The sequence below is a fragment of the Coloeus monedula genome (assembly GCF_965178545.1).
Source record: "Coloeus monedula genome assembly, chromosome: 3".
NCBI lineage: Eukaryota > Metazoa > Chordata > Aves > Passeriformes > Corvidae > Coloeus > Coloeus monedula.
In genome coordinates this window covers 45,652,839-45,679,665 of record NC_138783.1, presented here as the reverse complement: position 1 = coordinate 45,679,665, position 26,827 = coordinate 45,652,839, and the positions used below count along the sequence as shown (strand labels likewise).

Sequence of the window (26,827 nt, the reverse complement as noted above, 5' to 3'; positions counted from 1 at the left end):
TAAGTCCATATCTCTACCTGAAATGTATTAAGTCCTTTGTTCTTTCATTTCTGCTGTCCTTTTGAGGATTCATGCAAATGTCTGAAAGGTAGGTGTGCTTTGTGCTATATTAAATCACTCGTTCTTTTGGCAATGTTCACCTCCAAAGCTGAAATACAGTCAAAGAAACCTTGCAGCTCTGATACACTTGAGGTACTGCAAATTAATGCACTGTTTATATTACCTTAGAGCTTTATTTGGGACAGTGGAAGTTAGGTTTTTAAATGTGAATCATTTTAGTAATTCTAAAAATCTTCTTAGCTAATACATTCAAGATTAATTTATTCTGGGGGTAGAGGGGAAAACTCAAACCACATTCTGCCAAATGCCAGTTCCGAAAAAAATGTTTCCTTATTTTATTAAATTATTCTTAATTGTTCATTTATTGTAGTACCTCATTTGAACAGGTATCTTTTTCATGTCTAGAAGATCATGTTTATAACAGAACTATGTAAAACCATCTAGAAGGACAGCATGAAAATCAGGATCATTTTTATTTCTGGAATGATCCTTGATGTTATACCCCAGAGTTTGAAAATCTTCTGAAGTGAAAACTAACCTTCTGGTGCAAGAAAATCTCCTCTAAAAATAGAGTAAGCACTGGGCTGCAAGAGGTAGATTCATGTTTGGTTATATTAACCACAGTAGATAAGACATTCCTGGGAAATGTGTGTCTGAATAGCAAAATATCCTCAAGTATGCAAATATTTTGTCATGACTAGAGAACCTTGCAGATATGCATAACTAAGGAAAGGTGCAATTAAAGCAAGGTTCAGAAAAAGAAGACTCTTACAAGATCAAATTTGTAATTTTCCTGTTCTTTTCTCATGTTTCAACAAATAACAGCTACAGAGAATCATTGGGAAGGAAGATGACTTGAAAGCAGCTGGAGACGAAACAGTACTTTGGGTATGGAACAGAGATACATTTTCCTTACAAAAACATTGTCATGTTCCCCATGAACTTTGTTATTTTTTCAGAGTTTTTAGATAAGTATGTAAGCCTTAGTATTAGTGCTTTAATTAAATGAAAGGGCATGATTTGTCAACTGCTTTCTAACTGGGGAAGAAAAATGTCATTTCTGAGCCTTCTGATGAAATGTATGCAATCAGTGTGTTTCATGACTGTGTTCTCACTTGGTTCTTAGGTTTCCATGAGCCTCTCTTTCAAAGTAACTCTCTTCTATTTATGAAAAACTCAGAAAAAACTCCATAGTGCCATTTGAGAATAGAAGGCTTTCCAAATGGAAATCAACAGCTTAAGCTTACCCAAGTGCTGCTGTTGCAGTGATATCAGCTTATACTGAGTTTGTTTGAAATGTGGTTATTGTCACTGAGGTGACAAAGGCAAGGATTACTTAAGTCCACTTCCAGAAAGAGATGGCATAGATGCAGACCAGAAGAAACAATCCTAGAGTATGATCTCCCAGCTGGGAAAGAGGTTTCGCTGTTTGGTGGACCACTAGCAAATGGTAAATATGTCTCATCAGTGAAAGGGACAGGTAAATTCCTGCTCTCTTCTGTTTTCCCCTGAATCCAGCCACCTACAACCTCCCTTCTTCTCAGGAAGAGTCTCTTCTTCAGTCTGTAGTCAGCACAGAAACAAGATATTCTGTAGCCTGAGTGACATTGAGTGAAACTGAAAATAGAGATGGGGAATCCTGAGCATACTGAAAACACCTCAGAAGAAGCTGATGAACCATTTAACAGCCAATAGGACAAGCGAAAATGGGCTCAAGTTGCACCAGGGGAGGTTAGATTGGATATTAGGAAAAAATTTTAACTTATGGGATGGTCAAACACTGGAACAGGCTGCCCAGGGAAGTGGTGGAATCACCATCCCTGAAAGTGTTCAAAACACATGTGGGTGTGGTGCCTAGAGACATGGTTTAGTGATGGACTTGGCAGTACTGGATTGATGGTTGGACTCAATGATCTTAGAGATCTTTTCCAACCTAAATGATTCTATGATTCTAAGGAAGGGGAGAGTACAGTTGGATTATTTCCATCTATTAATATTAGATGCTGCTTACATCAGCAACTTGCTTTCAGCTGTAAACTTTCAGTTTACTCTGGGCATGAGGCAGTGGCTGCTCATGTTGGAAGCATTCAGTAAGGAGTTTATACAGGGCTCTGCTTTGTGAATCACGCGTCAGCAGTTTCTACAGAGTTGCTCACGTTCTTTACTTTTTCACCTGCCTGAGGAAAAAGTGGAAGTGGCTATTGCTGACACCATTAAAATTTATTAGGCATAAACTGTCTTCTGATTCACAAAGGTTTTCCTCCCTCAGTGTGTATTCGATTCAGTTAAAAATTATTTGATTGACTAACAACCATCTCCTTTCTTGAATCTTTTCATCAGTCACCAGATTAAAATAGCTAGGATTAATAGGGTTGTCTGCTCCTCAAAACGTATTTCAATTGAGACTTAACTGCCATGACAGTGAAAGAAAAAGGATCTTTATTCTGCATGAATGCACAGCTGTAGTATAAAATTTCCAGAGAAACTTTGATACAGTTGGACAGATTAGTTATAAACACATAAGCTTATTGTGAGCTAATTAAATACCTGAGCCGGAATGTCTCTATTTTGTTTTTGTCTTGCTTCAAAATTTGTCTTCAGAGTTCTCCATTGAGAAAAATCTGAAGTTATTGCAACCAGAAAATGTTACTTAATACAGTTTCTTAGAAGATTATAAATGGAATTATAGTATGAAAGAAGAATTAAATAGCTTTGGGGAGTACAGCTAACTTGAAATTACTCTGGTTTCTATATTTCTGCTTGGCAAAATCCAAGTTATCATATTTCTCCTAATTTTAATTTTCCTTCCTGTCTTGGTCTCTCACAAAAGAAATTGGTTATCTTTGTAAGCAATGAATGTGACTATACAATGTAGTTGGTGGATGTGTTTTTACCCTTTATTTTTAATAATTACGGCAGTCATAGTATTGCTTTCAAGCAAAGCCAATGAAGCATAAAAATATGGGGCTTAAGTTGATTAAGTTTTTTGAAAGTTGAGATACTGCAACAGAATTTTGGTGTTTGGAATGGTTCTTTATTTTTACAACACCTTCTCAGTTCACTGGTTTTTCAGAGTAAACCCAGTCTCTGATACCAGATGGCAAATGTCACCAACCTAGGAAAATACAGTTTAAATGGTAGTCTGCAACTTTGTTTAACCAGGAGGTATATCCAGGTGTGTTCCCTGTACAGTGTGTAGACAAAGGTCCCAGTCATTTATTTACTGTATGGTAGTACCATTTAATATTTATCAAGTTACTATATGAGGAAAAGAAAAAGCAGCTTGCTGTTCTCCCAGGGTGCTTGTATCCCTGCCTTTTTTACTGAGACTTTGACTTACACGCCTAAAATTTTCACCACTTAGTAATGGCCCTTGAATGGGATTACAGTGGAATTGCTTATCCAGATACATGTATTTCAATTGAGGGCTTTTATTTTTCCAACATTGTAATTGATGCTGGAAGAAAAGCAAAAAAAAATCTGCCCAGCCTTAACTGACCCCATCTTTTAGAAAGTTCCATGCTAAATTTTGCAGAGCAGGCAATCTCGTAGCAGAGGTGCACATGGTGAAGGAGAGCTGCAGAGAGACTTAAAAGACTGGAACCTGCTTCTTCCTAATCAGACTGGAGAAAATGATGCAGAAGTCAACAGAGGCAGTGACTGCCTCAGCTCAAACACCCTCCCCACAGGCCAAGGGAAATGCTCCATCTGGCATCCTGCAGAACTGTTCTTCATATGAAACATCCAGCTGAACATGTGACCATGGTTCATGGAAGAGGAGAGCCAAACTCCCTGCCTGGAAGTGGTCTAGATTACAGTAGGAAAGTGCATGAACTAGAAGATTAGGTTTATTTTGAAAAGGTGTTGCCCAGTGAACAGCACCTGTTGCTTTTGTGTTACTGCCCTGAGTTCCTTGAAAGGATACTCTAACAGTGTAAGGTGCTTTAGTGTTCTGGCCATGAAAACTGTGCTAATGGGGGCAAATACCTACTGGACAGACCAGTTGTCTAGATCAGGGACTTTGCTCTCAGGCCCTTCAATTTAGATTAATGAGTTCTCAAGTACTTCCAATACCTCTAATTTAATGTGCTTTATGTAATGGGTAAACTTATGAATTAGTACTGTTAGAAAAGGAATGACAATACAGAGTGTTCTATATTTGTTGTTGAAATGAAATTAATGTTGGGAAATAAGTGCATTGTCTCATTTCCAGATGATTAAACATATACTTCTGCATTCCCTAGTGACTACATTTTCATACAAAGTGTGAAAAGTATGATTCGGGTTTTTTTAACATTTAACTAGTAGTTGGAAACACAGCTACTAATCTCTTTTAAACAGAAAACTTTTGAATTAAAATTGACTATATGCAGTGTACTTTTAGACTCACATTAATAATTTCCTATTATTCGTGTATCAGTTGTTTTAACCTGTCTACTTCTCGTTTTTTATATTTTTTTTCTGTGGGTCTAAACGAGGTAAATGGCATTAGTCATTCACACATTTGTCACTGCTTACCTGGTCAATACGAGGATTTACACTTGGACCTTCGGACATTGCAGAATTGTGGTGCATCTCCTCAGCCACAGGAACTGTGCAGGTGGTCTTAACTTGCCCATCTGCTCCCCTAGAATCTCTGACTGGTTTAAAGTCTTTTACCCAGTGCTTCAAAGTCTGCCTAGCTCAGTATAACTAAAGACTGCCTAAAACTGAGGGAAGGTGGTGGTTGGGAGCTATGCTCTTGTAGTGCAGCAGTACTCTGTAACAGGGGTGCTACAGATCAAATTTTACAAGAATCTAGTCCAAGACTAAAATTAATATCCCTCCCCAAAGAGTCTGTCATTAATCTTGTAACCCCTCAGTTCAGATGGAATGCACATTTTTTCTTGACCTATCTTATCCAACATAAATATGTATGTTTGCTATCAGCAATTTAACATTAAATTCTGTTGGAAAGCTTTTCAATACTTTAAACCAAAAAGTGTGATGTTCCTGTGTGCTTTAAAGAAAGCTCTCCAGGCAGGCAAATGCCCTAAAGAACCAAACTGACACCAAAATATTAGGCTATTCAAAAAGTGCTGGATCATTTTTTACCTCATGGACAAGGAAATTATTTTTCCATTTGATCTGATGACATCATAACCTCAAGAGAGAGAAAGAAACACGTCTGAACAGGGGCTGGCTGTCCCAGGAGTTGGTCACAGGCCGCCTGCGCCATTTTCAGCACGGAGAGCAAGAGGGTTTGCGCGTGCTGAGGATGGATGTGCTCAGCCTTTGAGGCCAAGTCTGCCTTGATCAAAAGAGTGGGTTTCATAGCACATCACACCTCCCGAGGGGGTCCTCATTATGGAATCTCTTCTTTTTGTGTAAAGTAATATTTTTAAAGCATGCCACAACAGAGAAGCGGGGCCTGAGTTCTTGTGAGGAGCTGTCCCCAGCTGTGTGTAGGAGCTGCTTTTCCTGGCTGCCAGCAGGGCATCAGTCAGGCAGCCTTGGGCTTTGCAGTGCAACAGTGCCATTCCTTGACTGCTTGGCACAGTCGACCTGCTGACAACAAGACAAGTTTCAACCTGTTTCTATTTGGGGCATAAAGTATCTCCTACAGCATCTACTCCCAGATTAGTTTTAGCCCCTTTGGGGTGGAAACCGTTTTTATTCTGTACCTCCTTATGAATTGATGCAGAACTGTGGTTGATGGACTGGTACCTGAGGATGTCCATGAAGTTACATGTTCTTCATTACTAAAGGCCCTAAGTGTATAGCAGAGTGATTCCATGGCATTAGTTGTTATTAAAAAGCAACTAATCCTCCCAGTAATAGGAATTATGGGTGTTACTGGATGCTGTTTATTGTTTAGAAGATGTTCTATCAGACTTCTCAAATATTGTCTATTATACCATCTGTAAAATGAGCTGTGCACATTTTAGCCCTTCTGCATCAGACCTGAGGTATTCTTAAATCCTACCTAGTAAGATTATGCATTGCAAAACATGAAGAAGCTTTAGTATGCATTTACATTATGATGAAAGTTGATTCATCATAAAATACATTGTTTCGTTCTGGAACCCACTTAAGCCTGTCTGGGCTTTGCCAAAAAGGCCTGCTTTTGGAAATCTGGATCTCCTGGTCCCACTAGCTGGCCTGTTTACAGTTCTTTTGTCTGACTGTAACTGTTAGGATAAACTTCATAATGGACACATCTTTTAAACCTTCTTACCAGAACTGAGTTGTAGGATATATCCCAGCATCTTGGAGACTCTCAAAATGACAGAAAGCTTGAATTCTCATGAGCAGTGTGCAAAGCTAGCCTGGGATAGAAGCCTGGCATGATGAATTGACTGAGCTAGCGGCTTAAAAACAAAGAGGATTCCAGAGAAGTGGACTCAGAAAAATTTGCAAAGATTTAGTCTTACCTTTGGAAAGATTAGGGACACCACTAGCAGACAGAAACTAAGATATTGTCCTCCTTGCCCAACCTCACTTCTCTACCCATTCTTCCATCTACTCACTCTCCTTCTGTGTTAACTAAAAAACGTATTCAATCCAAAATACACATTATTTCTACAATATCTAGTGAAATAAGACATTGCACAGCAAATACCATCTCTCAGGAAGCAAGCAAGAGAACAAGAAGTGAATTGCAGATTTTAATCATGGCGAATGCTTTCCAGTCATGCCTCAGGCAAAATCTGCAAGGAAAGGTGGTAAGAATCTAGAGACAGTAAGTCTATTAACATTTCAGATGAGTTTTGAAAATCAGTTAGGTACATTATTCTGAAAATCCCATCTCACTGTGCGATAAGTTTCTTCTCAGTGGCACTTGTTGGTACTTGCTGCAGTATCAGGTCCTTAATGTCAAAAGCTCAGTGGGGAGCTACAGGATTAGGTAGGTCTTTGCCCATGACTCAGTGTTTGCAGCATCAGGCCTCTTATGTTAACAGCCTGTGTAATGTAATAAGGAAATAACTTGTGTTATCTGATCTTACTTTAAAAGGAATAATTGCATAATTCAGCAGTTCATATTGCTTTTGAAAAGTGTAGGAGGCGTTAACATTACTCTAGGAAAATTAGCCTATGTTTGTAATATGTGCACACATGTTCATTAGTTCATAGACTTGTGTGGCATCAGATTGTGTGGTCTTTGGGATTCTTTGTCTGAACCAATGGACCCTGGAACATGTCTGAGTTCCCCAGTTGTGATACATGTCTCTGCCCCATCCTGTGCTTCTATCAAGATGAAACTCAGACTATTGTGGTCCATCCTTTTTCCACTCTGTGCCTCAGCTTTCTGTAAAATGCACAGATCAAAAGGGTTCTATGCTGCACCCTCCCAGGGCCTGAAGCACCCAGATACACCAGAATACAAACTTTCACTCCGTTTAGATAGTGATTCAAAGCTACCAGTCTGGTCTGCTTTACAGCTTGGGATTGGGTTACCATTTCATTCTCATTGCCAAGAGAGACATTCCAAGTGTAAGTTATTCTTTTACCCAAGCTCAGGAGGGCGAGGTGTTGGAAATATTAATAGAATTCTCATTATCTTCTAACAAAGATTTGTCATGTCGGTACTAATTCATACAGATCAGCAGCAAAAGCTCCTAATGGTTCTGTGGACAAAAAGGAATTATGTACTAACATGTACTTTAATTTAATAGCATTAACTTTAGGAAAAGCAATTTTTTGAAATTTTACCCTTAAGGTGTAGTCTCTGTGGTCTCCTATTGCATTTTATGCTTTAAAGAAATGTACTGTTTTGTAGTTTTAAAATATATTTAACTCTCACTAACATAGTGATTGGACATCTGCCAACTTCACTGTGGAATTTCAACTGATAAAGAAGGTAGTCAGCAAGTAGGTGCATATTTGTTATAAATCCAGGGATAGGCTTTGTCATCTTAGATAAGATGAGGTAGGTATTGTTTGTATGCCTTTTTCTATCTTGTAACTAGAGAAATATGAATAGAAGAAAAGAGCTTTTTCAGTCACAGACTCAGTTTTGAAAAGGTTGTTTTAAACTTCATTTTTCAGTTTGTTTTCAATGCAACACTGATTATAATATGGAGTAATTAAATCAGAAGCATTAAATTGTGGAATCATGAATTCAGTTTATAAAATTACATCAGCAAATTTATTTCTTGCATTTTTCAAGTCTCCTTTAAACATGTAAGCAAAACCCACAAAAAGCAGATTAGAATCTAGCTGCAGTGAGGGATATGTGGGTTCTTCTCTGTTTCTTCTTAGAAAACTTTGCATTCTGATATAAATAGTTTGGGTTTGAATTTCAACTAAGCATACATGAATTTTTGACTTTTGGCTTTCAAAAAAGCATATACCAATGTTTATGCATCAGTCTTCACAGTAATCTGAAGTGTTTAAACTTCAGAAGGATGGATCTTGGGGGTATTTAAATATTCTTTGCCTGCAATTAAATGATAAAAGTTCAGTAAGTACAGCTTGCATATGGCTTGAAAAGTGTTTTTTTCTAGGTTCACTCATATATAACTCATATCAGTGGCATCTGGTGAACTGTAGCTTGTAGTAGAAATGAGGAATGTTACTGCTTTAACTATAAAATAACTGTGTCATGTATGCAGTAAGCATGAAACATGGAGGACTAATGGGACTTGTTATTGATGATGCTGAAAGCTAAATAATCATTAGCGTTAAATCTTATGAATAGACTCTTGTCTTTCATCTTACCTCTTCAACCAGATAAAAGACACAGAGGCTATTTGGATGTCATAAGAATAGTTTGCTGAAATCCCTACAGACTTTAAAAAAAATTCTCTCTTCATGTTTCTTAGTGTTTTGTTGTGTTCAAAGAAATGCCAGTATGCTAGTGCTGAAAGAAGAATAGAGCAGAAATATCCAGCATTATGTGTGGGTTTAGGCTTGTTAAAGATTGAGTTGAAACAGTGTGTATCACTTCTCTGCAGAAATTCCTTCTTGGGATTTTAAAAACATTTTTAAAAGTCACTAACACTGAAAATTTCCAAGAAGCCTGGTAAGACAATATTATAATAGAGTGTTGTCAGTGTTTGTATTTTCCTAGCTCCATTTATTAGACTATCATGAATGTTTTTAAATGGCTGTAACATTAGAAATACCTAACTAAAAACTTCCTTACAGATACTAACTTTATTTAAGCCTTCTATTCACCTAAGAATAAAGGTTCTTAAAGATTTAACTTGCAACCTTCTCCATTTTGATAATAAAATGCACTGATGGTGGTTGGAAATTGTTCTTATCTTTCATACAGAGTATTTAGAAGTGTATTTGTAATACACTATTAGCAGTTGATGTGGAAGAGTTGTTTAACTCTGAGATGCTGTGCGATAGCTTTGGGAGCAGTAATTAAATTTCAAGCATCTCTTGTGAACTTCTAGTTCAAATAAGTATTTTTAGATTCATGGTGAGTATTAATGGTCATGCAGTGCATAACAATCATATAGTTCTTTTGTTTTATAGGAAACAGAACTGGACAGCTGTGGTGTTAATACCATGTTGCTGGTACATTTCTTTGGAAAACAAGGAAAGGAAAAACTTCGCTTTTCCGAGTTTTTCAGGTATTTTTTCAGCTAGGCAAGCCTAACAGGAACCAGTCTTGTTCCTACCCCCCGTGCTTTGTACCAACACTGGCATTAATCTGACCTCACACTGAGCTGATTCAGAAAGTTAAGCAATGAAGTGGAGATTATTCATGATTTTGCATGATTGAATTCCCCATTTAGCTCCTAGAGTCTGCTGTCTGCAGGAGCTGAGCACTGTGCTAACTCCAAGCAGCAGTGGGCTGGGAGGGTTGGGACTCCCATTCTTGGCAGATTTGTGGTGGTATACCTTAAAACAATGTGATTCATGAGTATTTTTTGTGACCAAATCACAAAAGAAGTTATTTCTAATCAATTAAAAAATATTTTCTGAGCTGAGATACCTCCTTCCCCATTAGAGCTGTCATGGTAAGCTACAGGCAACTTCTCCACTTGCTTCAAATTCCAATTTCTGTTGAAACTTTCCCTGTGCCTTTTCCTTTACCCTTTGAACTACTTCTGCAGTAGGACTATGCAGATACCTGCCTGAATCTTGACAGACATCTTGTAGCATGGCATCAAGAGAAGATTATCTATATCAGTATTACCTTTTCTACAAAAATAATCAATCATTTACAGACTGCAAAAATAGATTAATGTGTTTTACTTCAGTTTGTATTCAGAAGTGGAGAATGTGTGGCAGTGCTCTTAAAAATGAATGTTTTTGCAATCAGTAGACTAAAAAGTGTTTGGCTCCAGTGGCTCTGGTGCATACCAGTCTTCAAATAAACAACCTTTCCCTTTTGAAGACCTCAGCCAAATAGGAATCTAAGTGAGTAAAATAAGTTTAAGATGTCTCCAGCTCCCTTTTCTATAAATACCATAGATCCTCTCAATGAAACAAAAGGCAGAGAGCACCAGTAAAAGGTTGTGTTTGCATATACAGTGTAAACTGAAAAGCCTCAGGTTTTAGATAAAATCCTACATTGACCGAATGAGGCATGACATTGATGAAACTATGTACCTTGTACATTCAGAACGCATAGGTTAAAGACCTTTGCCTGCCACACAGATAGAGGCCTGTAATCAAAATCAAACTCCCACATCTTGCTCTTAAAATTTGTGGGATAAGTGTAAGGTTTAATGCAGGTAATTTTTCAACAATGGCAGTTACGTTTCGTAGGGCTGGAATGTGCCTCTTTATCACTGCGTAGACACTCCATCTCAGCTGCAGCGTGACACTGGAGTTTATTTAACACGCAGAAAGGTGAATAAAAGGATCGCTGTCTTTTTAACCTCTGTGAGGATATCACCTTTCACATGATTTTATTTGCTAGTAAATCAAGCACATCATTTCTGGGTTCCTATTGTTCAGAGAAAATGTGATTTCTATCTGATGGCCTCTCATAACACTTTACCTTATGCGGGAAGCTATTGTTGGCTGTTTGATCAAAGTGCCACACTGTTTTTGCAAGAAATGACTGATGAGCTGTACAGACATAGATCATTGTCAAAAGCTGAAAATAATGATGGTAAATGCTTTTATCATTTTCCAAGTTCTTGCCTAGAAAGCTTTTCCATTGATCAGTGTAGTACCTAGTAGAAAGTAGAGGTGATTAAGTTTGATTAGGACACACTAAAACTTGTCACATTAGTTAAATACACAGATATTGAGAGTCCTTAAAAACTACTAAAAAAAAAAAAACCAAAACCACTAAAAAAAAAAACCCTACACAAAAAATATAAAAGAACCCCCTCCCCCAAAAAACAGGAATACTTTCATTGTGAAATTTCACTGTACTTACATGGGAATTCTGAAAGCTGAGACCACTGTTCTCATCTCATCACTTACATATATTTTCCTCATGCTCCCTCTTTTCAGTTTGTCTGGCATTAGAAAATCCATTTAAGTGTGCAACCATCTGTAACTACACGTACACCAGCCTTGTCAAAGCCTTTTAGCCCACAGTCCAAACATTTTAAAAATGTCAGACAGCCACAGTCGATACACCAGGGCAATTAATTTGCCCTGTTCTTCTTTCTTTGCATTCACATGGCACAAAGAAAATGGAAACTGTCTACATCTCTTGGAGCAATGAGGCTGTTGTAAACCAGTTCTTGTGTCTCCCTTCCTACTGCCCTGACCACAGGAGGCACACTTAGGATAGGGAGGGAAAATGGTTAGGTATCTGTCTCCAGCTGGTGCTTGCTCCTTGGGAAATCACAGGTATTGATACACACATGGACAATCCTCAGGCATTTTTGTCGTCAAATGTAAAGGTACTTTCAGAGATCTTCAGGCTCCTTAAGGTAGGACTCAGGGAACACATGTTCAGCTCCAGACTACTAGATTAGTTCTTATTAGTTGTATTGTCCTTAACATAAGGACAATATAGTAATTATTAATAAGAATTTACAATTTCAAAGGCGAGAGCTTGCCCTGGCAAATGTTAGGAAATTTAAATTTCTGGAGTATGTTTATGTATATCACTACTAAAGGTGTGGCCTCTTAGTCAAATACAGCTGGAGCAGTATTTTCCTGTAACATTTTAAGAAAATGTAGAAGAATATTCAGTAAGCATAAAATCATGTACCAGAGAAAGGTAGATTTAATACAGGAAGCCGACTTTCTTCTCAGAAGATCTGAACAAGTTTCTGTTTCACATGACCACCACTCAGTTTTACACCTCAGCAATCTTTCATCTTCTAATACCAGATCCTATTGTAGAGAATGGCCCCAGAATTCAAGGCTTTTTTATTCTTTTGTATGGATTTCTCCTGGTTTTTAATACAGAAATAACTTTTGGTCTTTTCCTTCCAAAAAACAAATTTAACTTGTGCTTTAGTGTCCAGCTATATCATATGTACTATCTTTTATTCTGAGTAGGAAATTATTTCGTTTTCTAGGTATAGGAAATATTTCTTCCTGACAGACACTGGGGGTTTTTTCCCCCTGAAAAACGTCCCTTACTGATCTTGTTTAAGTATGTCTAATCCTGAATAAAAGAGGAGACAGTATTTCACTCCCTAAACAGTTTACGACTGCTGTGATTTTTTTCTGTAATCTGTCCCCAAGCAAGCTTAAATCTGTCACAGTCTCCTTGATGGAAAAAAAAAGTGCAGAGAGTATGGAAAGGATATTCAAAAAAACTCACTGATTGTTGTTTTTTTCCTGGGATGTCTTACAAAAAAAGTGCTTCCCAGTATAGTTAAATAATGGGCATCTTTTAACTGTATGAGGAAAATTAACATTTCAAATCCAGTTTATGGCATTTTCTTACCTGATTTCTTGCTTCCAAACTTTTCATCAGTTAATAGAATTTTGTACCAGAAATACTGTTTAATTATGGTTCTTTTTTTATTTCTGCTTTAGATTGAAGGTCACAAATGGTATAACCATACACAGATCATGCCTTTTCCCTACCTATCCTGTTTCTTTCTTTCAGTATTTTGAATTTCTTGATACATTTTATTTGAAACCTTTCATTTAAGAAGCCAGAATGATCCAGGCTGGACCCCACTGCTAGTGCTGACATTTTTGGGGGGCTGTGGTGTGTGTGCGCCAGTGCATGGATGCAGGATGTCTTTCAGGTAACATTGTCATCCAGCAATCTGTGCTTCTGCTGTGATGACAGCTTGTACATTTTCAGTGATTTCCATCTGGGAATTTGGAATTGCTTTGCAGAAATAGAGTGTGATTGCCTCCTTACCTGTCTCTGTTCCTACACTTTTATCTATGTGTGTGCATATAGAGAGAATCCTAATACACACAGAGATTACATCAAGTACAGCCAAGATCAGGCAGTGAGGAAGTGGAGAACAGCAACAATCTGGCTTCATGATATTCCTATCATAACTCAATCTGAATATTTCCCAAATACTTAGTAAAGGGGTTGAGAAAAATCTTTTTCTTTATTTCCTGTAAGCTTAGCAAAAGAATAGCTTGGTTAGTTTCTACAGAACACTTATAAATGCAAGTGAGTTGTTTGGTTTGGTTGGTTTGGAAATGTTAAGGATAGTAAATCAAAGAGGGTTTTGCCTGCAATTCTGAAAATTGAGAGATCAGTTAACTGGCTTAACACTTGCAAACCTGAATTTACAAGCATAGATCTAAATGTTCTCTAAAGGTTAATGGTCAAGCCTTTGTTAGATTTTCTACATTCTGATTTGAAAGTCAGATTGCAAAAAGGCAATTCAAAGCTGGTTTGCCACAGTCTTTTGGTGCAGAGAGGGTTATCAATTCTTCAAAAGGACTTTGGTGTCCAAAGAGGAGCCAAAGCATGGTACAAATGCTGGGGTGGTATATCCATCACTAACTTTGTTGTTAGATTTCCTTCCTAAAAATCAGTGTGACAGGAACTGGTCAGTTCTGCATTAAGAATGTTAAAGCTCTGCACAGACAGTTCAGGTCAAGAGGTAGAAAAAACCCTTTCCCTAACATTTCCTTTAATGTTTCAATCTACTACTTTGTGTGCCATAAAGAATACAATGCTAGCACTTCTCCACTTGGAGAAGGAATAGCTGCATTCCTGAGGTCTCCACTCTCTTATTCATTTTCATTTCTTATTTGTGGTGGATTAACACTATTAAAGCTGAGTTGCCAAAAGCCTTGAGAGACTCCCTCTTTCTAAAGTAGAGCACATTAGAAAATGAGGGATAAATCCTGATAAGGTTTCTGGATGCTGTTGTAACACGATAACGAATTTGGCCATTGGCCTTCTACGTGGGTGTTTTAGAGAGTGTGGATAAAGTGGGCTGTCTTAAGGAAAGTGCTCTCTTTTCCTAGCCTTTTCCTCATCTTATAAATTTATGGTTTACCTCTCCTTTTTGTTACTTGGAAACTTGGAGCTTTCTTTTATTTTCAACCTATTATAGCATAAGAGTATTCCCAGTGTAATTATTTTTTAGTTGTAGAGCACATCAGAATCCTGTTCCTGTACTTGAATTCTGACTCCCTACAAAGTCCCCAGCCAAGATCCCACTGACTTTGGGAGAGTAGGAATTTCATTCCTGTACTTGTTTTTTCTAATATCTGGATCCATTTTGAGGACTTTGCAGCTGAAACTCATTGCACCGTGATCCAGAAGATACAAAAGGAAGTATCCCTAGTGGTGTCTTGACATTTATGTATCAAGTTTTACTTCCTAACCAGAAAGTTATTTTTAATAACTTTTAATAACTTTCACTTTAAAAAACCTCATTAGGATTTTTAACTCTCACATCTGGGAATAAGAGTGACCTAGAATGCTGATGCGATGATTCATAGTATTTTAATTATTGTAATACGGGAAGCTATCACATAAAATTTAAATTGCACATTTCAGCTACTGCTCCAAGTAGCAGTTGATACAGCAGGAAATCTTCCCACTCTGGCTTGCCAGGAGCAAGCCTACAAGTTAAAATGAACTTCAATTAGAAGAGGGTGCAGGAGCACAAACACGCTGAAAATGCCACAGCCAAACCTTTCACTGTTCGCTGTGGCTTTGCTGCCCCTTTCAGCAGGCTGATGTGTGCAGCTTGGTGGTCTTCTTCCTCATCATGTTGAAATGATTGATCTTTCAGCTTTCCTGCCTTTATTGGGTGTGGCTAGAGGGCAGGTCACCAAGGCTTTTCTGCTTAAGGAAATGCAATATTCAGAAAAAGTGGAAGAATCTGTTTCTATGTCGTCGCTTGTGGCTAGCGACCAGTAAAGCAAATGACTGAGAGCTTGCCCCCCAAGATAAGTAGCTCAGGTCTCAAGACCTTAAGTCTGTTGCAAAATATGTCCACCTTCCATAGATAAAAATCCAAGAAAACAAAACACATGTTATCTCATTTCCCTGCACCCAATTTCTAGGCATATTTCTTTAAGTGACCTCATTTTCAGCAACTTCTCCTCCTCCAGACCAGATGTTACATGGGTTAGAAACTACAGTCAAAGATACTGTTCTGCAGTCTTGGCTGTGACTTCCAGCCAAGTCCAAGCCACACATCCCAGATACCATCTTCTCCTTGTCTGTGATGGCCGCTCTCAAAATGCAGCCAAGTGGCCCTAGTCAGTCTCTGCTGGGCTGACTCCATGCCTGGTCTACATGCCAGGTCCATGCTGTTCTCTCCCTCTGCTCCTCGACCTCCTTTCCCAAGACCTGAGGAGACTCTTGGGGGCTGTGGGTGCGGCAGGGCTGCTTGTGCCAGCCCATGGAGCCAGTCTCCCTGGCACACACTGGCTGTGGTGCTGGCCAGAGGAAGCGGTCTCCTCGTGAGTTACAAAGACAGGAGCTGGGCCTGAAAATAGAAGAGTGGTTTGCAAGCTGTGCAAGGCAGCTCTCACTGCTCTGCGAGACAAAGAGCTGCCCGGTCACACTGGTTGCACTAACTGGTCCTTTGGTGTTTCATCCACTTCTGAGAGGTAGAGTGGGGGAATTGAAAGTGTGTCAAGTCTTAAGGTGGACTGTGGAGGTAGTGTTAGGCTATACTGTGGGATCCCCTTTACTAGACCAGAAAAAGGCACATATAAAATGTGACAGCATTTTGTACCCCTCCTCAGTATTACCCTAATTCAGCCCTAGCCTAAAACATAAATTCACTTCCACTATCACGCTTTTATTTACCTGCATGTCCTGAGCTGTGAAGCATTTGTTGGCCCTTTATTTGCATGTGCAGCTCTACCTGTTAGAGGAAAAAATGCAAGAGAGAGCTTATGCTGGAACAGCAGTCTTCAGCTAAGCCCTTACAGACTTCACGGAGCTTTGAGCTACTAATTGTCCAAGTGATCTCATTAAAGAACTAAAGATAGCTGTGTGGACTCAAATGCCATAATTTCGAGGGAAAGAATTCAAACCCAGTGAGGCCATGCAAACACTGATGAGCAAATGAGCCTCTGTTGATACTGGCTACATAGACCTTTAGCTGTCCTCTTCTCCAACTAATTGCTTTGTCCCAGTATGGGAGTACTTCGTTCCCTCCTGTCAATAATTTTTGCAACTCAATAAAGCAGGGTTCTTCTGAAATACTGAAGGCATTCTGGCAAGCACCACTGGTTCTAGCCTTTGTTTAAAAGTCATCACTTGTTTTTGGATTGCCCCATTTCTGAAGTGGAAAATATCAAATGGATCACACAGTATTGTCTGTGTTAACTTTTTCAAAATTAGTGCTAGCCATGTAGACCAAACTGGGGAAACTCAAAGCTACAACTCAACAGTTCCAGCTCTGTACCTGCAGGTTGTTACTTGCTTCTTTTAATACTTTTTTCTTTCCTTCCTGAAAGAATGGGTGTCTCCTAAAAACCTTGATGTTTGTTAACTTTCAGGCAGCTCTCTTCTTACCTTCCCAAACCCCTGCAACATCATTTTCTGTGCTCTTCAGAACTCTGTACAAGTCAATTGTAATCCCCTCTAATCCATCCTCTAGTGAGCACAAAACTGATTTGCCAAACCTCTGTATGTAGTTACAATCTTTGAGACTTTCAGTCGTCTTCTCCTACAGCCATTAATTCAAGTTTCCTCTTTCACCTTTGTGATTATTATGGCCTCATCTTTTCAGACTTTCCGGTCCTGTCATTCCTCTCTTATTAATATGAAACCTCATAAATCATGTGTCAGGCCTTCAGTTACCATGTCCTTTTTCATTCATTCATTATGCTGCTGCCTTACCAATTCTTTTATCTGGTTGTCTGCGCATTCTTAAACACGAGTAAACTGAGATGTCTGGTGTGTCCCTAAGTTCTGCTGGCAGCAGCTGCCTGTGCAGGCCGAGAGCGCGTCCTGCTGGTGTCCTTATGGAAATGCAGCCGTGGAAACATCCGCGAGCACCGGGAAAATTAAACCGGGGGGGTATTTTTAAGCAAGTGTCGACAGTGTCTGTGGCTCAGAGCTGGTGTCTGCTGCACTTAGTAGCTAAGGGAGTAGTGGTGATCAGGGATGGAAGTATCAACTGTTGGAAAATATCTGTTTACGCTTAGATTCATGGAAAATCTGCAAACAGAAGTCCAAGAAATGGAATTCATCAAGTTTGCAAAGGGTTTGAGCGTCATGAGAAAAGAAGACTTTGCAGCATGGTTGCTGTACTTCACTGATGAGGAAAACAATGAAATTTACTGGCAGAATGTGAAAGACAGAATTGACGCAGGAGAGGTTGGTACCCGAAGTATGCTTTGTTTTGCTTCTTCCTTTGTGTGCCCAGGTTTTCATTTGAATGTGGTTATCTAATGAGGTAACCAGGTGCCAAATGAATTATTTCAGCCCTTGAATTTTATACAAATAAGAGCAATGATGATTTGCCAACTGAGAAATACGAATATCAATGAGTAGGCAATCACATCTAAACACTAAGTCTCACCAGATTTAATGACATAGAATAATTGGGATTTGAATGTATTAGTCATTATATATCATCTGAATTCTGTGATACTCTAGAACATCAGTTTGGAAGAATTCAAGACTTTCTGCAAGTTCACAAATAACCTGGAAGACTTTTCTATTGCCATGCAGATGTTTACTGTAGCCAATCGTCCTGTTAAGCGGGGTAAGTGCTGTACACCTTTCATATGGGTTTTCTTAAAGGAAAAAAATTCATTTTAATTATGGAACTAATGTAAATGAGTTATCCCAAAGTAACACAGTGAAGTCCAAAAATGTTATACTGCTCTGTATTTGGACTTAGTTCTATTTCATGAAAAAATAATAATAAAAAGTTTCCAAAATATTTTCATTTATAAGTTCTAATGTGCTATCATGTGTGGATTAATCACAGCAGACTAAAGCATAATCGTAAAATGGTTTGGGTTGGAAGGGACCTTTAAAGGTCATTTTTCCAAACTCTCTGCCACAGGCAGGGAACTCTGTCACTAGATCAGGTTGTTCAAATCCCCACCCTACCAGACCTTGAACACTTTCAGTGATGGGACAGCCACAACTTTGTACAGTTCCTTATGCCCAGTATAAATCTACCATTTTTCAGTTTGAAAGCATTTTGCTTTGTCCTGTCACTACAGGCCTTGGTAAAAACTCTCTTTCTCTTTCTTATAAGCCCCCTTGATATAGTGAAAGTCTACAATAAAGTCTGCCCAGAGGTATCTCTTCTCCAGGCTGAACATCCCCAACTCTCTTGGCCTTTCTTCACTGAAGAGGTGCTCGATCCCAAATTATCACATAATTTTTGTGGCCCTCCTTTGGACTCACTCCATGTCCTCCCTGTGCTGGGACCCCAGAGCTGGATGCAGCACTGCAGGTGGGGTCTCACCAGAGCAGAGCAGAGGGGCAGAATCCCCTCCCTGGCCCTGCTGCCCACGCTGCTTTGGATGCAGCCCAGGACACCTCTGGCTCTCTGGGCTGTGAGGGCACATGGCTGGGTCATGTCCAATTTTTCATCCGTCAATATCCCTAAGTCCTTCTCCACAGGGCTGCTCTCAGTCAAAGTTAATTCTAGATGAGGAAGGATTTACTGAAACAATATATGCTTTAGTAACAGTTTGTAATAATAAAGCTCTTCCCTTATAGTTTCCTGAAGAAACTAAACAGTAGAAATCTCTTGCTTTGTCCATATTGCTTTCTCCATGTGCTTATGTAGTGTTATGCAATTATGTTGATCAAAAAGAAACAATGTAGTAAAGTGGGATTTAAAATAAAGTTTTGGAGGAGGGGAGTTGATTCCTTCCCATATAGGAGAAACAGGAGCAATGCAACAAAAGTTTTATGGACCTACAAATGCTTTTTGTTCTAATCTTGAGGTTGTTACTTAGTTGTTGCACTTGAAGGACAACTCTCGTAATTTTTTTCAAAATAACAACACAAAAAGTTCCTAAGGAAATGTGAGGAGGTATTAACATCCATTGAAATTAATATTTGATGGGCTCATGTGAAAAAACATGAGAGATGTGAGAAGATGGAAAGAGAAATACATGTTCTTGAATGAGAAGTGTTTGGATGGGATTTGAACCGAAGAAAACTGGGGGATTTAGAACTCGTGACTTTCATTACTACTCTGCTTATGCACTGAACCCCTCTGTGATGGAAAGCAGTCAGCTGCTGAGGTAACTCACAGATGTTACATATCTATATGTCTAATCCTCTCCTGAATCTGGCTGAGTTCTTCATTTTGCTGTTTGCATGTGTGTACATGTTGTGTATTCACACACGTGAACATTTATCTAAAAATAAGACAGTCTTTTAGTCCTTCCTTTCATTCTAAACTTATTTTTCTTCTAAGTTCACAACTCATCTTTTGTCTCTGATAAGGTGGCCCTTCTTGGTTTGAAGATTGTTATGCCCCACTGTTGTAGAAGATCTTTCTCCTTTTTTTCATATTGTATTCAAAAAAACTACATTGCCATGTCTGGATTCAAATTCAGCTTCAAGAGTTGAAACAGTTAACATCTTTTCAAAGACCAAATTAACACTACTGTAAACATCCCATATTTTATGTCTTTTTCAAGTTGTGGTATACTTTTACAGAAGGATTTTCAACTTAAATCTATTTAAACCAACTGTGAAATAATCAACTACATTTGTACAGGAATTGTTGAAAGAGACAAAGATGAGAGCTATGTCAGGAATGCCATTCCCTCTAGTAAGCTTCAGAACTAATCATATTTATAGCACTATTTATAAACAGCCCTTGTTTATGAAAGCAGAAGCACATTAATACTGCATTTATGACTTCATTGGACAACTTGCTGTAATAATCTATAATACTGCTATACCTCAATAACCTCCAGTTCCTTTTTGAAATTCAAACTTCCATGATGCCTTCAAAAATGCATCCAATTCATGTGTTGCAATTGTGCTTGCTATAATAAACAGTAATCCTGTCACTCCTATGAGCTGCTGTTTTGTGGCAGCCCCACACACTTCCTCATCTTCCTTGAGTCAAAACTCCAAATTCTGTGCACCACAGGACCAAAAGTGGGGGGATAGTGGGTATTTCTGTAGTGCACATGGTGGTGTAAATAGAAGGAAAAAAAAAGCTGAAGATGAAAATACATCTCCAGAGAGGTATGGCAGCTTTTTCTGCCACAAGCCCTCATTAACTCTTCAATATCATTTAAGAGGAGGTAGCCAACTTCTCGCAAAACCAGAACTGCAGGTATGTGAAGCCATGTGCCGTAAGCAGTGCATTGACCATTTGATGGTCGGTGTTTCTGCAGAGTTGCTGAGGAGATTGTTAGTTGAGGTGGAGCGTATCATAACATACTGTTCTCTGAGGAGAAGAGTTTTCTTGCAGAATGAATTGTTATGAAACTGGCCTGAGATAAAATGGTAAGGTTCTTTGTGAGAGCGTAGTGAGGCAAACACCATTCCTATGAACAGGTAACAGCCAAAAGTATGTAAGTTTTCATCTATTTTTAGCAAAAATTATTACTCATACTGTTGCTTGAGAAGTAGTGCGTTGCAAAGGCTTAAAATTAATAAGGATAGTGTTACAAAAGAATAAGCAAGCTCAAGAATACATGAACTGAGGCCTCCTAATAGTTTACTGGTTTACACATCCAAATTCTACAGTCAGGATACCCATGAGACATTGTAAACTGGACAGAATCCTGCTATTTATGTGCTTTCCATTTTCTTTGCAATATCAGTGACCTGTGATGTAATATTATGTCTTTATTAGCTGAGTTCAAGAGAGCAGTGAAGGTGGCAACAGGACAGGATCTGTCAGATAATGTTTTGGATACCATCTTCAAGATTTTTGATCTAGATGGAGATGACTGCCTCAGCCACAGCGAGTTTCTTGGCGTCGTGAGGAACCGAATTCATCGAGGTTTGAGGGTAACAAGCTGACATAATTGTTTGTAAATACCACACATGATTGCTACAAGTATCTTGCAAATGCTTGTAGAAACACAGGTAGAGTTAATGAATAGAAAAAGATATATATTTTAAACTGGATAGCCCTTACTGCGTATGAATCTGGGAGGAGTGCTGACACTAAGAACTTGTTACTGCACATGTGAACTATGGAAGCAGCAGCACAACATTATATGTTGTATTTACACAGTCTGAGAATAGGAGTCTGTTTTGAGTAAATGCTAAACACACTTTAACTTTATTAACAGGTACCACAGCAGCAAGGCATTCAAGGTTTCTGGAAGTGTGTGAAAAAAGAAAGCATTAAAGGAGCCAAAGAACTGTGGAAGCAAACTGGGAAAAGTCCTTTTTAAAGCAGTCCATTTTTCTTTTGCTTAAGTGGCTTTTCTTTAGGGGAGTTTATCTGCCCTGTTTACATAATAACTGAATCAAAAATGCTCTTTTTTTAGCTATAGTTACAGTCATTAACCCAGACTCTAATGCAATAGTTTTATAATTGTTCCAGTGCAATGAATGTGGTTTACAGAACTGGTATCACTTTTTCAACTCCATGCAGAAATACTCTTGTTTTGGGGAATAGTGTTGTTTACTGCTCTGTGGAGTCTGACCCTGCACTGTAGGATACAGGACACACAGGATTTAACAGTGCCCCCAGGCAGGAACGTCACAGCAGTATCATCTCCTGTTGAAGGAGTGGACATCATTTCAGTTAGCCACTAACACAGCAGCTCTCCTTCTCCAGTAAGGGCAGAGGTCCACAAGGCAAAGTCACTTGCACAACACATTTTAAATCAAGTTATCCTAAATCAAAAAGGAAAATTCACACCTCGTTATGGGGATCTGCTCATGTACTGGTTCCTGGTGCTTGATTACACCATTTCCTGTGTGGATGTCTGCTTTGTCTGCCTTCATGGTGTTAATATTAAACTGGAAATACAAGACTGATAGGCTTGATGCAGGCTTTAGAGTTGTACAGTTGTACATTGATCAATGAGTGTGCATTGAGTGTCTCAGATCTCTTCCACATAGTATAAATGAGAAGAAAAAAATCCTCATTCTATCAAACACAGTGGTAGCTACAGTTTGACTCATGACTATTTTGCTTTAATTGTATTGCAGAAGATGAATGCATAACAAGTAGTTGTTTTATCTTACTAAAGACTGTGACAGGGAAAGCTGAAGTATCTCAGGAATTCAAGGTTATAATAAGCAATTGTTGAAGTAATGTGTCCAATAAAAAACCAAGTACAAATGTTTATTACTCCAAATGCAAAATTAGACCTAAGATCTTAAACACTAAAAGGAGGAACAAATCAAGACTAACACTTAGAAATTACAGATGAACACTTCTTAGCAATAACATAAGGTGCATCTCTGTGTACACAGGTGTGCACGTTACATGTTTTGTCTTTCTTACAATTCCAGGAGCCAATAGTCACAGGTCCAGATCACTCTTCCTGGTTGGTCATGATATATAGGAGATAGACTTACCTGTAAAGCTGTCAAGGTTCTTCCTGTTTCCCCCCCTCAGTTGTCTGAGTTGTCTTAGCTGGGGTGAAAGCTTAACCTTTCAGGACAGGTTAGTGATAACAGAGATAATAGACTCAAAACATGGACTAGGGAAATGTCTCAAGAAAAATAACCAAGAAATCTCACCACTCAGTGAGGAAATATCCATCCTTTCTTTGCATGACAGCAGCTATGTTTTTTTTAAAGTTGTAACTAAGCTGAACATGTGGTGCTTGGTTGTCGTTTCTTTGGGTTATGTGAGAAGAGGGGAGATTTCCATGATAGGTGAGACATCAGGGCAGCTTGCACTCAGTGCAGGGGCAGTAGAGAATGCATTGGGAAACCCTAAAGGTCCCACCTGAGGAATACTGAGATTACTGAGAATGTGTTTGGTGTGTCAGTAGCTGTCAGGCAGATTTGTGCTGAGGACAGATCCTACTGCCCAAGCCTTGGCACCGTGATCTCTCCTAGGGAACAGAGTGAGAGGCCAGCAAAGCAACTCTTCCCTCCATGGCCTCAGCCTGGAGTTTTAATCTAAAGTGTTAAAGAGATAATGCTTTTAGTCCTGTCATGGACATGCACCCAGAACAAGACCATGCCTGTGGGGGTGTCCTGAGACTGGAAGATCAGGCACCAGTGACCATCAAGGATCCCTTTTTCCCCCAGGAAACGATCCAAATGAAATTAACCATGTGGAAAGAATGCAAATACAGTAAACGCCTCAGCCTCCTCCCCTCAAACTGAACCCGTGCAGTGCTCTGTGGGCAGCAGGATACCAGGTGGCTGGTTTACTTTGTGTGTTTGGAAATTGCTTGTTGCTTCTGGTGGTGGGAGCAAAGGTGGGGCAGTGGGACTGGCACCACAGTACCACAGCCAGCTGCACTTCACCAAATTATCCAAAAAATGACACTATTGAAAAGAACTTCTGTGGCACAGAAGTGTGTGTGTGTTCACCCAAAGTGTGCTTCATGCCAGCTCTGGCTTTAATGCAAGGCTGCCTTTTATTTGTTGCTGTTCATATTTTGGCAAATCATTTTTACTTTGGAATGGAGATTATTCCCTAACATTTTATTCTGTGTGAAGCTAATAGGTTTATGATGGTTTTTATTGCTTTTGTGGTTTTGTTTTGTTTACTAATTAGTTCCTTCTTACAAGCTGTTTGGTTTTCTTTTGGAAAAATCAACTTATTTAGCTTTAGTGTATCTAGGAGTTTAATTCCTCAGTGCTCATTTCTATCTGGGTTTGTGCAATCAGCAGTATCTGCTTTCAGGGATTTCAAGTTTTATTTTTCAGCAAAAGCTTTGGTGCCAAGTTCAGAGGAAAAGCAAAGATACATGCTTGGGTTTTATAAGAATTTTGTGTCTCTAGTTAAAAAAAAAAGGGGGGAATTAAAATAGAGTTATGAGTCATTTTCAGAAGTTATCCTGAAAGTGCAACCAGGAAGGAACTCCTTTAAAGGCCAGGGATGACTTGTCCATCAGGCTTGAAGAATCAGACTCTGTGTTTAATTTGTAGTTTATTGTTATTTGTCAACTAAAATGCTTTATAAAACTGTCTTAAAATAATATCTCATTTTTAATACCTTAGGTTGAAAGAGATGTTTATGTATCTAGATAAACCCTGGTTTTTAAGAAATTCATCATAGTTTTAGTGTTTGATGTTTTAGTTCCTTCTAGTGACTGCATGGTATTTGCAGCCTGTCTGTCGGCATTACTCAACACAATTTAGTTTAAGATTCATGCCAGATGCCAATCTAAACATATCAATTATGACTTGTTTTAACATTAGGAACTCTTCCTCTGAACAGAAAGATAAAAAAAACTAAATAAAATTGATTTTTTTTAATCTACAACATTGCATCTGAATGTTATGTGGAATAAAGATTAACACATTGCACATTGCAGAAGTCTCAAAAATTGGTATAACATATATCAAAAGGATACACAAGAGCAAATGCAGCCACTTACAGCATAAAACTCCTTTACAGACTTGTAGTTGTTGTATCCCTATAATAACACTTTTTACATTTCTTTGTTTACTTTAAGGTAATGTTTAAGAACCATTTATTCTTCATTTCCAAAGGAAGCAAAGGCAAAAATGCAGTGTGATATACTAGAAGTAACAGAAACTCACTGGTTGTTTCTAGAAATTAATTCTGGTGTCTCAGTTTGTACAAGCCTCTTTCTAAAAGCTAAAGTCCCTCTGGGTTTAACTCAAGTTGGCAGGTTGCAACAGAACAGGCAACAATGAGTAGTACATGTTCTGCATAGCAGACAAACAAGCCAGGCCATGGGCTGTGGTTTCATGGCACTTCACATGTCCAGTGCATAGAACAAAATAAGGATCACTGCCCAATAAAGGGCAAGAATGGGAACAACCCTGTTGCTTAGAGGAAGTGTAAAATTCAGGTATATTGACCATACTTTGACTAAAACATAGAAATGGATCAATAAGTATACATCAGAAATTAAAAATACTGTTTTCTTCTCATGCTGGAGTTCTCACAGGAGAGGGTAAGCATGCCTCATACCTTCAGTTTTAATTTTTCCTATAAAATAGTCACAGCTGGGTCAGGAAACTACTCCAGTGCAGAAAAAAGCCTTCAGTCATTCTAAACAGAAAATACATGCCCAAATGATGTTGTGGTCATTACTAGTGAGATCCAAGTTGACCCAACAACAGCTCCTGTAATGCAGTTGGTCATAAGGGAAGCATGAAGATGAGCATGGCAGATGTAGACACAGATTTTTAGTGCCCAGGTGGCCACAGAAGCTCCTTCTACAGAAACTGAAGATGTCACCCAACAAGAAGCCAAAAGCCCTTTGCAGGACAGAAAACCTGAGAGACTTCAGCATGCACAAAATTAATCAGCAAACAAGTACGTGTCTCTTCACTCTCATATTCGAATGTTTCCTGTTCACTTTGTTGATTAAACAATTCCTAGTTGGTTCAGTAATTTTTAAAAATCGTGCAACATATGTGAAGACAGATTTCCCATTAGGCTGGTATTGGCTTAGTTAATAATGTTTCCAGTTCATTAACTGGAGTGCCCTAGCACAGAGCTCTGCTTGCCGTCCTCGCAGCCCGGCTGCTGCTCCTGCACACCGGCATCCGCAGGGAGCCTGCTCGGCAGTGCTCCCACCTGCATGGGCTGGGACGCAACACCTCATGCCCTGAGAAGCAGAAGGCCATGTTTTTCCTCACCTATGTGCCCAGTGTGAGTTTAGATTGGATACTAGGGAAAAGTACTTCACATAAAGGAAGCAAGCACTGGAATAGGCTGCCCAGGGAGGCAGTTGTGTCACCATTCCTGGAGGTGTTGAAAAGATGTGTAGATGTGGTACTTGGGGACATGGTTTAGTGGTGGTAGACATGGTGGTGCTGGGTTAATTAATGGCTGGACTTGATGATCTTGGAAGTCTTGTTTAAATGATTCTATGATTCTCTTTTGCTTCTGGCAGAAGGGTGGCCTGCCTTTCCAGGCTGACCGAGTGGTGGAAGTAACATGGGAGGCAAGAGGCTGTGGGAGAATAAACGCACCACCTTGCAGAACACTGTTTAGGCTTGGATTTATCTTGGCCAGGTTTCAGACACGCAGATTTGAAAAGCTGGGAGGAGGGATATTCCATAGGTAATTCAGAGCAATGTGTGGGAGTTTTTCTCATGTGATTTCAGATGCAAGCTTGCTGCTCTGAAACAACCTTGGAGGGCCTGGCCTTTTTCCATGGACTGCAGAGGGAGCACAGAAGATGAGCCTTGCTGGACTAAACCTGTACTTTGTGAATGCCACAAGCACTTTCCTGGAGAAAGGATGTACTACAGAGGTGTTCTACCACAACACTATGCCCCAGATCCACTGCTGTAGGGGAAATTTGTCAGTTTTAATATTAGCCCATGGAGCAACTGGTAGCTCTAAATCCCCCCCAAGAAAACCAATTGTTTCAAGAC

General features: G+C 39.1%; 1 protein-coding gene across 1 annotated transcript in view; it reads left to right on the top strand.

Moving 5' to 3' along the window:
- MICU2 (mitochondrial calcium uptake 2) overlaps positions 1-26,827 on the top strand; it is a 142,923-nt gene extending 116,096 nt beyond the window's left edge. The window contains exons 7-13 of the mRNA XM_082278636.1: positions 886-948; positions 9,529-9,626; positions 17,527-17,698; positions 17,981-18,089; positions 21,174-21,331; positions 21,619-25,757; positions 26,555-26,827. Of these exons, the coding sequence (XP_082134762.1) occupies positions 886-948; positions 9,529-9,626; positions 17,527-17,698; positions 17,981-18,089; positions 21,174-21,331; positions 21,619-21,723 (705 nt within the window). The 3' untranslated portion in view covers positions 21,724-25,757; positions 26,555-26,827. The remainder of the gene's footprint in view (positions 1-885; positions 949-9,528; positions 9,627-17,526; positions 17,699-17,980; positions 18,090-21,173; positions 21,332-21,618; positions 25,758-26,554) is intronic.